General features: G+C 46.5%; 2 protein-coding genes across 2 annotated transcripts; one reads left to right on the forward strand and one right to left on the reverse strand.

Moving 5' to 3' along the window:
* Positions 1-7,465: 7,465 nt before the first annotated feature.
* Positions 7,466-8,802, forward strand: LOC123405925 (probable serine/threonine-protein kinase PBL7). Its single transcript, XM_045099438.1, has one exon. It carries the CDS (start codon positions 7,466-7,468, stop codon positions 8,687-8,689), a length of 1,224 nt encoding a protein of 407 aa, XP_044955373.1. The 3' UTR covers positions 8,690-8,802.
* A 2,766-nt stretch (positions 8,803-11,568) lies between these two features.
* LOC123403831 (BTB/POZ and MATH domain-containing protein 3-like) lies at positions 11,569-12,814 on the reverse strand. The gene has a single exon (XM_045097747.1). It carries the CDS (start codon positions 12,807-12,809, stop codon positions 11,580-11,582), a length of 1,230 nt encoding a protein of 409 aa, XP_044953682.1. The 5' UTR covers positions 12,810-12,814; the 3' UTR covers positions 11,569-11,579.
* Between the last annotated feature and the right edge of the window lie 1,170 nt (positions 12,815-13,984).

The following is a 13,984-nucleotide window of genomic DNA, read 5'->3' on the forward strand; positions in this document are numbered from 1 at the left end:
GATCTCCCTAATAATAAAGAGAATACTGTTTCTGGTCGTCCGTCGTGGCTTTTTTGCGAAAAAGTCCCTCCATTTTCGAGCATTCAACCCGCAGTCCCTGTGTTAGTGAATCTGGAAAAAAACGTTTCGATCCAACCCGCCGGTAGCTCTCCCCGATGCACCGCTCGGCCCCGAGTCCATCATGCTAAAAATAATCCCACACCGCTTATTTATGCCCAATCTCACCAGTTCATATAGGTATCCATTGATAATTCAACAAGCGACCCGAGAAATAAGCAAAGAGACGAGGAGGATGAGGCGATCAAAGAAAGCAATCAAGGCGGGCGGGCAGTCGTCGTTTAAAATGAGAGGATAAAATCAATGAACGAAAGCAATGGCTGGCCGATGGAGCCAGGATCCAGGCGATGGTGGAGCTTGGGGAAGGGCCCGGCTGCAGCGCCGAGTGCCCGCGCCATGGCCGAACGATGGAGCCAGGATCCAGCGGGGAAGGGCCCGACGGAGGTGGGCGCAGGCTGCAGCGGCGGAGTGCCTGCACCATGGACGTCCGGGGATCCAGCGGTGAAGCTTTACTGTTTCCTGGGATTGGTTGCCGCTTCAGTCGCGGGTTGTGATGGCCCCCGCCGTCCAAGCAGTGCGCGGAGACCATCAGGGCCAGCAGGAGGAGGGCGACGAGGAGGCGCCGCTCTCCGGCGGCGGCCATGGCGAGAAGAGAAATGGGATCGGGGAGGGAGTGGAGCGGGGCGAGGGGAGGGCCTGGAGGGAGCAGGGGCTCGGTATCGCAGGGCTGGCGCGGTGGTGAGGGAAGGTGGTGGCCGGCAGTGGAGCGGGGCGACGTGGGGTGAGCGGGGCTGGCAAGCGCTGGCTGGGAGGGGAGCGCCGACGTGGGGCACTCTGCCCCGATCCAGATCTGGATCGGGAGCGAGAGGGGGCTGCAGGGGCGAGTGGGGGCGGGGTGGGGTGTCGGTGCCCCCCAGGGGGAGTTAGTGGCGCCGGATGGGCCGGCTTGTTAGGTGGGCCGGCCAGTTGGGCTGGTTCATGAGGGAGGGGTTTCCTTTTTTGTGTTTGTTTCTTTTCTTTTTAAGTCGGAAACTGTTTTCTTTTTATCCCGTTACAACGCACGGGCTCTTTTGCTAGTATATATATATATATATACACACACACACACGCTATTAGACACCCAGGGTGAAGAATAACTTATTCCTCACCCTAGCCATTTCAGCGAGCCACATTTATTCTTACATGCAGAACGTAACTTTTTAGCATGCATGATGTAAAATTATCTCACTTCTAATATGAAATTACTGAAAAAACTTTTAGTGTTATATTGACGCACCATATTTTTTCCACACATGCAGAATGTAACTTTACATCAAGCATGTTGTGTATATATATATATATATATATATATATATATATATATATATATATATATATATATATATATATATATATATATATATATATATATATATATATATCAGAGACAACTAATATAAGTAAGTAGAACGGAGGGAGTAGTTTAGCATAAGTTTTTTGATCCTTTTAGCTTTCCTAGCCTATGGAAAGAATTCATACATGCCTACTTGAGAGTTATGTTTCCTACATATGCTGCTTGTGTGGTCACCTCCAAAATACCCTAGACTAGACCCTATTTGGATGTTGGGAATTGTAGAATTGGAACGGAGCCTTGTTGATTTTATTTTATTTTTGAAATACCGAACCGCTCTTACCAAGCGGTTGGAAACGGGGCCTTGTTACTTCCATTGTTCAGATGTTTTTTGGTTCAGTTGGAGTAGTTCTAGTGTTGCCATCTTTTTCTCCATCATCAACATTGACTCCTCCGTCCTCCACTTCGGCCACCAGCTTTAACCTCAACTCACGACACGCCGTTGGCTTCATCAACTTTGGCCATCACCGCATCATCGACTTTGGCCGTCACTTGATGAGGATATGAAACCCGAGCATGTCGGCCAGGCGTAGGTCGGGCCACATCGTCTACCAAGGTGCCGAGTCGACAACTTGCAAACAAGCATCAGCAGGGCACCTCACCAACTTGGATGACAAGAAAGAAAGCGACCACAACATGGTCCGGTTTGACAAAGGGGTGTGAGCCCACCAGTAGTCCGTCCCGAGCGATTAACCCTAGCTCAACCGAGTATATGAAGCAAGCTATGGGTCTCTCGGGCACAACAACAACTTTCGAGAACCATCTAGATTAGGGTTTCGTGAACCTTCTACCTTCCCCTCGGCTGCCGCCACGTTCGTTTTTCCAGTTAATCGGTTACCCCTACTATCCTAGTCGGATCACACACCTATTTTTGAAACACTAAGTAGACCCAATAATTCCAATGTCACTCCTTTAGAAGAAGGGCCAACAATTCCAGTGCCACTCCTTTAGGAGAAGGGCCAACAATTCCAGTGCCACTCCTTTAGGAGAAGGGCCAACAATTCCAGTGTCGGATGGACATTGGTATACATCCGACGCTGGACCTTGTACTTTTAAGTTAGATAAGAGAGTTGCCTTCAAAATATAAATTTCATGTCAAAGAATCTTCATTTTATTACTCCTTGTGTTTGACTTGGACATGATAAAACTCAAGTTATTAGACCAAAGTTAGTCGGTCATCTTTGGTATCTGCATGCTCACTTCTTTGATATCGTCTTGTTGTAGATTCTCATGGATCGAAGCTTTCATTAGCTACAACACCTTGCCAAGAAGCAGGTGATGATTCAGAGGCTTCCGAAAACACCACACGGGTGATTGAACTCGATAAATTTCCTGAGGTATGAAATTAATGGAACGCTGATTCTAAAAATAACATAATTGCATGTACCACCACTTTTTGTCATTTCCTAGAGCACGGGACATTATTATTAATATAATTCTATTGTTCAATAGTAATCCAACTCAAGGAAAAGAATAATGTTTTTTGCAGGATATCTTGCACCACATTCATTCCCTTGTGCCACTGCGGGATGCTGCCCGTGTTGCGTGTGTGTCTCATAGTTTTTTGCGCTCCTGGAGATGCTTTCCAAACCTTACATTCTATTGGGAAACATTGGGATTGAATATGGACGAGGGCACTTCATATGAGAGAGCAAAGAAAATTGTAGACATAATCTGCCACGTCCTTGAAAACCACTCTGGCATTGGGGTCAAGACACTTAAACTCCAAGTTTACTCATGCAGCCATGTCATCACGCCCAACCTTGTTGACATTTGGCTTCAAACTGCTGTCAAGTCCGGAATCGTACAACTTGTCGTGGAGCTTCCTGAAGATCACCGTGCAAATTAAAGTACAACTTTCCATGTCCGCTTTTATATCGTGTTGCAAGCTCAGTTCAGTCTCTTGCCCTCTCATCTTGCGCTTTCCGTCCGACGATACTAGTTGGCTGCTTGAGAAACTTGAAAAGCCTATGCCTGAGACGTGTTCTCATTATGGAGGAGGAACTAGGATGCTTCTTCTCGTGTGCAATTTCCTTGGAGAGCTTGGAAATTTCCTACTGCTGTGAGATCACTGATCTCTTGAAGATACCTTGTCATCTGCAGCGGCTTGGTATCCTGCGGGTTTATCTAAGCCAAAGGCTGCAGGCGATAGAGATTGATGCTCCAAAGGTGGCCACGTTTAGGTTCCATGGTCCCCCGACTAAAATATCATTCGCAAACTCGTCTCAACTCAAGATCATGGCTATGGATGGTTCATTTTATGCTGGCATGTTCCACCATGCTCTGACCAAGCTTCATTCCGTTGCTTCGAATCTTCAAACACTTGTCATATGCTCATCTAGAGAGGTTAATTTGTGCTGTGATCCATTTCTTCCAAACTTAAAATTGCTAATTGCATGGCTACACGCACGTACTTTCAGACACAACCAACCTTGGCATTTGTGTCTTCAGGCGGCCTTGAACAATCCTGCAGTGTCACCTTGCAAATACCTCCAGCCGAGGCACTTGAAAATTTATTGTATCAGCAGCCAATTCGAAAGCTTTGATTTCTTAAATATGATTTCCTTTCTCGAGGCTTGTCCTGTGCTGGAAACTTTCTTCTTATCCGTAAGTATGATAACTCCTAGCTCAGATCTATGCCTATATATAGAAGCTTCACAAAAGTTATTGTGGGAGACATTTTCATTCCCCATTGTACTTGCTGAGTGCTCGATCAGTAAAGCCCCTAAATATTGATATTGTTCAGGTAAGGCAACAATGTTATGCAATGCTGGAGTCAACTTCTCAAAAGCCGGATGTGGATTCATCGCATATTAAGAAGGCTCCTGGATTCCGCCACGACAAGCTCAAGAAAGCAACCATCACTGGAATCAGCTCCTCAAAGAGTTTGATTGAGCTAATATGTCAAATTCTTGAGAATTGCTCATCACTAGAATGCCTTGTGCTCGACACTACCAATGGCTATGATAATTCAGGCATATGTAGAAATATGGATAGGAGAGCTGTCATGGAAGCCCTCCAAGGTGTCAAGGCTATCGAAAGACACGTCGAGTGGAAAGTTCCCTCGACTGTTATCTTCAAGGTTTTGAAGCCGTGTGATCGGTGCCACATGTCAAAACTCTAATGTTGGTCTCCAGGCTATGTTGTGCACTGATCTTTAAGGGCAGGTATCACATTTTTTCCCCTTAAATGAGCCACACACAAAGGAAATCACTACAATATAAATGGCTAAACAGTCCATAAGCTGGTACTGCATTTGCAGCTACTGTAGAGTTTATTGTATACTAGCAAAAGGGCCCGTGCGTTGCAACGGGAGAAAAAAATACCACACGCTTTTAATCTTTTATAATCATTTTGATTTATTAAAATAATAAGCTAACTAACTAATGTAGTCAGTCCTATCCTATTTTGTTGAGAAATCAACCCGTCCATTGTTAATTCCACCATGATGAGAAATTGAGCGGGGCAAGCAAAGCAAAACAAAGAGGCTACGTGAATTGATCAAGAGACTGTTATCTTATTTCACTCATGGGGTAGAGAATGTGGGATGAGATGACAAACTAAATGTGGTGTTCCATTCTCTTTCTCTATAACAATGCAATCTTACATTCAATACATTCATTCATCAGCAAACAAATTCCCAGAAAACAAAATTTTTTGCCGGTGTTTGGCACACAGTTGGAGGCATGGGGAGGGGATCTCACCAGATGATGAGTTCCTGCCGGAGGAGGGGATACGATGAGGGGAGCAAGGGTTAGGCGCCTCTATCTGGCCATAAGGAGTCGCCGTTGACGCGCCATAACCTCGGAGTTCCCCGTGTGAGCCATGGAGGCCCGCCTCCACCTGCAAGTACTTCGCTCCGCCGCGCCTTATCCGCGCGCCGCCGCCGTTCTGCATCGAGCAGACGCATCATCCCAAGTCGTTGTAGCTGTCACGTTGATTTGATCCAGAAGCTGTGCTCGAGCGCCGAAACAGGGACAGCAAGCGGGCAGAGGTACGACGCGGAGGCGGGCAGGTTGAGATCGACAGCAGTGGTGGTTGAGGTCGGCCGCGGCGGCGAGTGGTGTGGCAGCGGCCTGGGCACAGGCCAGGGTGGACCAGGATCGACGCGATGCGCTCGAGCGCCGAAACAGGGGCAGCAAGCGGGCAGAGGTACGACGCGGAGGCGGGCGGGTTGAGATCGACAACAGTGGTGGTTGAGGTCGGCCGCGGCGGCGAGTGGTGTGGCGGCGGCCTGGGCACAGGCCAGGGTGGACCAGGATCGACGCGATGCGCTCGAGCGCCGAAACAAGGGCAGCAAGCGGGCAGAGGTACGACGCGGAGGCGGGCGGGTTGAGATCGACAACAGTGGTGGTTGAGGTCGGCCGCGGCGGAGAGTGGTGTGGCGGCGGCCTGGGCACAGGCCAGGGTGGCCCAGGGTCGACGGGAGAAGGCGATGCGTACGGGTATAAGTTTTGCAACGAATCGTTTTTTCCTTTTACGTTGCAGATAAATGATGGAGCGCGGTTGAATAACAAAAATTACAGATTTTTTTTTATTAAAATGCCGTGATGGGTTTGCCGACGGAAGCAATAGCCGCTTTATTATTAGGTATAGATTTGGCACAAAGTCCTATTTTTGCTTATGGCCTTCCTTTGGGTCCTGGAAATACAGATTATATATATCATAATGTAGTATATGGCCTGGCCATAAAGTCGTTTTTTTTGTGACAGCAAATGGACTTGTGAGGAATGCAGTACCATGTTTTGGTTGTTTCCTTTGCATTACACACTCCTGCCGAGTCGTTGCCTCATAAGATTGTTAAAAAATGGCCACCAGGCTCTCTTTTCTTGACCGTAAATTTTATTTGCGTAAAATAAAGCATTAAGAAGATACATAACACAACCAGCATACACCAGCCTCTGCATAGTAGGATGCACATAACCAATATCAACTCAAACACACACATTGATAACTAGCAAAGTCATATAACCAGCAGTATGTGTACATAAATAGTCGTCCCTCTATCCTGTGGTACATCATAACACACGTGAGGGATGCATAATATATAGAAGAAGCAATCAACAAGTTGAGTAAGAAGAAACAAAGCTTACGATATCGTCCTTTGCCGCTAGCTGACGAAACTTGGTTACGCTGGTGTGAATAGCATACTGAGTAATACGATAACGACCTCACATTGCGTGCTTGAATGATGTACATGTCGTAAGACGCAATGTGATTTCGTCAGTGAAACGACTCATGCACTTGCTGTCAGAAGGCCTCCCTTCTGCTCCTGCCTACGAAATTTGCGGACACGGTCAACCACGCAACGCACAACTCGTCCTCCATGTTTGAGTAGCTTGACATCCTTCGTACTCTAAAAGATGGCATGATGTTTCAAAATAAACATAATGGCATTTGAGCGAACACCTATCGAACGTGGTGTTTGCTATGAAGGTCGACTACATGAGACGGAGTGTACCTGGATACAAACGGCTACAGCGTGAACAACATCATCGTAGAAGCGAGCGTCCGTGTTGGTGCTTCTTGCAGACGTCCGACAATGCGTCTGTGGGGGGCGGAGACGTACAACAGCAACACCGAAGGTGAAGGGTGGGGATGTAAAACAAGCATGAGAAGGGGCGGAAAGGGACAAAGTCCCTCACGATTGTCTACAGGAGAAAACGCGTCCACACGAGCGGCGGACCGATAAGACCAGCGTTGAATGGTTTTCACAATCCGTACGGATACGAACGATTTACGGGACTTAAATTCAATGTGGCACAAGAGTGGTATGGTACGGCTAGCTAGTTAGACGAACATATCTTGACATAATGCGAAACATTTCAACGAGTTTGTTGAAGTTTGAGTGAATTTAACAGAGTGGAGGATAAAAAGTTGCGAGAGAGTGAGAATCAAAACGTGGCTGATTCCAGCTCAAATAACGGCGGCCTCCCGTTTTTTAGGCGGCCTCCCCTCTCCTCTCCTCTCCTCCATTGGAGACGCACGGCTACGGGCGGAGCGCCGCCGGCCTCCGCCATGCCGCGCTGCTTCTCCTGGGCCGCCCACCGCCTACCGAGCCTCCCCTGCGTCCCCTGCGCCGGCGATGCCCCCTCCAGCCCCTGCAGCCCGTGCAGCCACGCCGCGCAGACCTCCATGAGCCTGCGCCACCGCGGCGACGGCAGCGGCAGCGGCAGCGGCAGCGTGGCCGGCCGTACCGCGCGCAAGTTCACGCTGGAGCAGCTGTCCGCGGCCACGGACGGCTTCGCCGCGTCCAACCTGCTCGGACAGGGCGGCTTCGGCAGGGTGTACAGGTGCCACCTCCGCCTGGAAGACGACGACGAGGAGGACGGCGCGGCGACGGCGGTGGCCGTGAAGCAGCTGTGCCGCGGCGGCGCGCAGGGGAGCCACGAGTTCGTGGTGGAGTGCGCGATGCTGATGACGCTGCGGCACCCCAACCTGGTGGGCCTCGTCGGCTACTGCGCGCAGGCGCAGGAGCGTCTCCTCGTCTACGAGTTCCTCCCCCGCGGCAGCCTCGACGACCACCTCTTCCTCCCTCTCCCTCTCCCTCTCCCCGCCCCCGCCCCCGGAGACGGCGACCTCATCTCCCGGTCCCGGCCCCGGCCGCCGCTCGAGTGGAACACGCGCGTCGGGATCGCGCACGGCGCCTCCAGGGCGCTGCGCTACCTGCACGAGGCCGTGTCGCCGCCGGTCATCTACCGCGACCTCAAGCCGTCCAACATCCTCCTCGCCGACGACTTCACCCCCAAGCTCTCCGACCTGGGGCTGGCCAGGATCGGACCCGCCGGCGACGACACCCACGTGTCCACGCGAGTCATGGGCACCTTCGGCTACTGCGCGCCCGACTACGCGCTCACCGGCCGGCTCACCGTCAAGTCGGACGTCTACAGCTTCGGCGTGGTGCTCCTGGAGCTCATCACCGGCCGCAGGGCCTTCGACCCCGACGCCGGCGACCCCGACGAGAGGCGCCTCCTGGACTGGGCCAGGCCCTACCTCGCCGACGTGCGCAAGATGTACGGACGGCTGGCCGACCCGGCGCTGCGCGGCCGGTTCCCTCGCCGGGCGCTATACCAGCTCGCCGTCGTGGCCTCGCTCTGCCTCCACGACAGGCCCAACCTCCGGCCGACCATGTCAGACGTCACACGGGCCATCGACCACGTGGCCTCGCAGCCCTGGCAACCCGCATCCGCATCGGCAGGCGCAGGCGCAGCCCATCATCGTGCCAAATCCTGCCAAATGTGAAATTCAATCTTGTAGGAGTATATGATGATGCTAATATGAGGTTATGTTTATGCCAAAATCTAATCTAATCTAATCTAATTACTACGTATTAATGACACAAAAATCCTACCTTTCAGAAGATACACCCTCCCTTCCCTTGGATCAAGTATTAAAATTTTGTATTAAATTCGTCTCGAATGCCAATGCACGAATCTGATCAAAAACACCATTTTTGGTATTTCAAATTCTACGATACTGACATTTCCCTTATAAGTATTATGGACTTTGGGATCAAAAGTATCTGCTCGTGATGACCCAGCCTTACTCTGGGTCCAGTAAAATTTGTACATCCAAGAGGAAACTACATTGTGCTCCATTGAAAAGAAACATTACAGTATGTATATTTATCTAATTCAAATAAAAATAATACTCTAGTTTCTAGGTATATATAGTTTAAAATTGAATTCATCTTTCCCTGAAACGATAGTATTTACATGATTGCAACTACTGTAGCATAAGTATAAAAAGTCATTCATTTATACTTATGCTAGTTGCAATCATGAAGTGTACTGTAATGTAATAGGCAGCTAGCTCCAGGAATGAATCATCAGTTTGGATACATTGGTTTAGTGCAGCGGTCAGTGCTTCCACTGAAAGAAAGATAGATAGATAGATAGATAGTGATTAGTGGATGCAACAATGCTCTGCTTCCCCTGAAACAAAACAGAGGCTCATGGCAATGCACCAGTGCATGTCACCAATATATATAATGAATCACCAACATATATAGAACAAGCATCAGCATCGATCGTGCAAATCATCATATCATATTTCAAGAATCACACATTCAAGAAAAGAAAAAAAAAACATTCCGGCTAAGCAACCCGTCAGACACAATTCTCCTCTCCTCTTTTCTTCTCGGTCCAAGGTCCAAAATCCTCAGACAGTACAGCAGTGAGTGATTTGTGCTTGCATTTGCACAGACTTTGCCTCCAGGAGTGAGCATGCCTGCCTCATCACATCATCCCAAACAAACATGGTGCAAGTCTCTTTTCCCCTGAAAACAGACGCATATTCCATAAATATGATGCTCCAGTAATGATGTTGATGCAGCAGTGCATGCCAGGCCCATAAGAATAAGAATGAGTGAATGACTGCTAGGAAACACGCATCAGCATCGTGTAAATCATAAATAATTCAGAGTCATGGCTAACTCATATCAGGGATGTCTACACATCACACATTCAAATTAAAACATTCAGATAAGAGAAAACATTGCAAATCAAGCAGGTTTTGCCATCAGCTTCTATCTCTCACTAATAATAAAGCAAATTCGGCTTCTGGTCGTCCGTTTTGAAAATTACCCACCATGCCACCAGTAAGTAATAGAAAACGTTTCACAAAGCGAAAAATCTTGAACTGGGCCGGCCCATGTAAAAACCTCCTATATTAGGCTCTGCACGCTGGAAGAATATCCAGCACACCGTATGGGCCGGCCCATGCACAGGCGCCTGCTTTTAGTTTCGTTTATTTATTTATTTTCAGTTCCATTTAATTTTTTTATTTTAAATAATTTAGGACTTTAAATAATCTTTAAAATTTTAATAAACTGAAAAATATAAATCTACATATTTAAAAAATTAAAATGTTTGTGACTTCAAAAACTGCTCGGAGTTTTGTAAAAAATGCTCGCATATACAATAAAATGTTTGCAATTTTATAAAAATGTTTGTACAATAAGAATAGTCCATGATCTCAAATACAATTCCATGTATTCAAAACTATTAAATGCATTTAAGAAAATGCTTTCTAATTCAAAATATGTCCTAAAATTTTAAAAATAGCTAATGCCTGTTTTGATAGTTTCTTTTTTTTATTTAAAATTTTCCGTTCCATTTTTGTTTATTTATAATTTAAATAATTTAGAATTACAAAAACTTTTGCATATTAAAAAATAGGATTTTGGATTAAAATGCTGACGAATTTTTATTTTCAATTAAAATAGGATTCAAAAAAAGCGCCGGATTTTTATATTTTTTTGCAAATTCCAAAACAATGTCCATGAATTTAATAAATATATTACTGATTTATAAAAATGTTTGTTTGTTCAGAAAAACTTCATGCATTTCGAAAAATGTTTGTGAATTTAAAATAAAATCCTCCAACATCAAAAATTATGTTCGTCTTTTCTTGAATTGGTGGCCAATTCAAAAGAAAATATTTAAACCCGTTCGAAATATAAAAAATATTCACGATTTTTAGTAAATGTTTGTAAATTGTAAAAAATGTTCTCGATTTTAAAATCATTCCCATATTTGTAAAATTGTTCACGAAAGATCTAATGTATGTAGTCAAACATTAATGCTTCTAAGTCTTTGTGACAATATACCTGTGTAAATTTTGAAGAATTAACTGTTGGATGGATCGGATTATTATTGTATGTTTTATAAAAAAAAATCTTGAAATTCAGAATAAATATTTGAGTTACCAAGATTTTTGACAACCATGATATATATTTTTTGAAAATGTAAAAATTGCTTCAACTTGTGAATAAATTTAAATGAAGAAACATTTTCTTGCATTTGTTCATAAAATTTCTAAATCAAGCGATGATATATGAACGTAATGTGGTCACCATCATTAGAGATTATGTTTTTTTTCTTCCGTGACGACGCACGGGTCATTTTGCTAGTGTATATATATATATATATATATATATATATATGCAAAACCATTCAAATAAAAATTCTGATTCATCATACATGCAAACTACATGACGAGACAATCAAAAACAGGACACACATACTAGAATATCTGTAGAGGTACTTATATATATATATATATATATGCAAAAGAATGTCACTTAATTAAGGTCTAATCAAGGAAGATGCGTACCGTATCCAGAGTGTTGTTACTTCCTCTGGTTTGAAGCAAGCATGGCAATGAGCTCATTCAAAACAGAGGGATAGTTCATGACAATATGGCCCCAGCCACTAGTCGCCATTAGTGTCTGCAAAGACGGGGGAGATTGGACTTGGATAAACTTGAAGCAGGCCTCCTTCAACCGGCGGCACTGATGCTGCTCGGCTAGAGCAAGAGTGGACGCCACAGAGCTCACACCTATGCGCTGAAGCAACTGCTTCACGCAGATGAACTTGAGCCGCTGGAGGTCGTACCGGTCTGCCGCCACAAACAAGGCTTGCAGCAGCCCCATTTCATCATCCCCGTCTTGTCCTTGCAATTCTTCCGACATTTCATCTTCTTGTCCTTGTCCCATATCTTCTTTGCACATCTCACTCAACTTAATGTTGTCGTCGTACATGTCAGGGAACGAGTCTGTGTAGACGAAGCTAAGCAGAGCCTTGAACACCTTTGGTTCCATGTCTTTGATGTGTATGACACGGCTGGACGCCTCCTTCATGGGGCCAAAGAGTTGTGCCATGAACACGGTGGATCGGGCAGCGAGCACGCACCGGTGTGCGGGGAAGGTCTCGCCGCCGACCTGGAATGCCACATCGGCACCGACCTTATTTCCAAGGAGGCTGTGGAGATGCTGGTGTATGTCCGGCAGGGTGCCACCACAAGCGTCATCATGATCATCATCATCCTTGGCGGTGGCGGTGGCGCTGCCGCAGCGGAGGACCACGACGTCGCACCGGATGATGAGGCAATCGCACTTGAGGTTGAGATCCGGCGACTGTTCAAGGGCGTCTCTTGTGATAAACCTGTGGTTGCCCCAGATGGGAGTAGCGGTGGAGAAGGCGCGAGTCTCGCCGGTTGCACGAATGTACATGGGCATCTGCTTCTCAACCTGGTCGACGAGGCTGAAACTGAACCTGGCCTCCACGGGCTCAAGATCCTCATCGTCGGCATCGTAGTGAAATGTTAGAAAGAGCGAGATGAATCCGGCGCAGGTGGGGTTCTCGCCGTTGGGGTAGTACTCGATCATCCAATCGTGGCCTCCTACATTGAAAGGGCCGGCGGTGATGGCGTCGCCGGTGGACAAGAGCTCCTTGGTACGCGAGTAGCCGCTGACCATGAGCAGGTGGTAGCCGCTGTCCCCGCGGGCGTCGACGGCCGTCGTCGCGCAGAAGCACCGCCTGTTGCCGTCGGCGATGGACACGCCGGTGAAGGCCGACATGGCGATGCCCTGTAGGAGCCAAATTGATGTGCAAAATTAAAGTTGGACGACACTGAGCTTCAGAGTTTGGAGTTGGGCTTGGAACGGAGGGAGGTCGCCATACCAAACCTGGTCACCTCCGGCGCCGGCGTCCGCACGAAGCAACCCCTCAACGCACCGACGTCGACGCCACCGCCGCTCCACTCGGTCGCTGCGCCTGCCTAGGGCTAGGGCTAGGGTTGGTTAAGAACAAGTCACGACGTTTGTTATTGGGCTTGAGTCCACCAGCTCCAAAGCCCATCACTCAAAGGATATTATTTATTCGATATGAAATTGTTATCATTTTTTGACTATTATAACAATCGAGATGAATTTTGTGGGACCCCAAGAACAAATTGACTGGTTTTTCAAATATATATATATATATATATATATATATATATATATATATATATATATATTACAGAGAAAATTCACCATTGTATTTACGTAAACTCACTGTTGATATCAGTTTCTTTTTTTCGATAGGTCAAGATACTTTATGTTCGCCTCTCCTCCTACACGTCCACACTATCATCGTGTAGAATACTTGTATACCCTAGCCTTGATATCATAACTAGGTGGGTCATGTTAGCAACGGACGATAGGGATGCACTTCCAACATATATATACTCCCTCCGTTTTTTTTAGTCTGCATATAAGGTTTGGTCAAAGTAAAACTTTATAAATTTGACTAACTTTATATTAAAAAATATAAATTTGATCAAACTTTATGTTATTTGATTTTGACCAAATTTTGTATGCGGAGTAAAAAGAAACGAAGGGAGTAGTTTGTTTGTGTGAAAAAATAGGGACTCCTTGCGTGTGTGTTGACCCGATAGATGCAACCAATAGCTATGTGCAGCTGGGATGTTATTTTGCTGGAACCGGTTGGCAGGAGCTGCAAGCAGCCATGGGTGTGTTGATCCGGCTATCTCTTGTGCCAAGAAAAAGGAACAGATCACAAATCATAATCATAATCATAACTTGGGCTTGGTATACCAAACCAAACTGGATTAGATTAGCATTTTCTCTCCTCTTTCTTTATATATTCATGTCATGTGCTAGACGTCTTAAATTTTGACGCGAGCTGTCCAGATCGATGATTTGTGATCTGTTCCTTTTCCTTAAGCAGCCGCCTACAGAAACGAAGGTCG

The sequence above is a fragment of the Hordeum vulgare genome, chromosome 6H, assembly GCF_904849725.1.
Source record: "Hordeum vulgare subsp. vulgare chromosome 6H, MorexV3_pseudomolecules_assembly, whole genome shotgun sequence".
NCBI classification, from domain to species: Eukaryota; Viridiplantae; Streptophyta; class Magnoliopsida; order Poales; family Poaceae; genus Hordeum; species Hordeum vulgare.

Bases quoted from the DNA above. Each gene is read 5' to 3' on its own strand.
- LOC123405925 (XM_045099438.1), top strand. From the start codon at position 7,466: ATGCCGCGCTGCTTCTCCTGGGCCGCCCACCGCCTACCGAGCCTCCCC.
- LOC123403831 (XM_045097747.1), bottom strand. From the start codon at position 12,809: ATGTCGGCCTTCACCGGCGTGTCCATCGCCGACGGCAACAGGCGGTGC.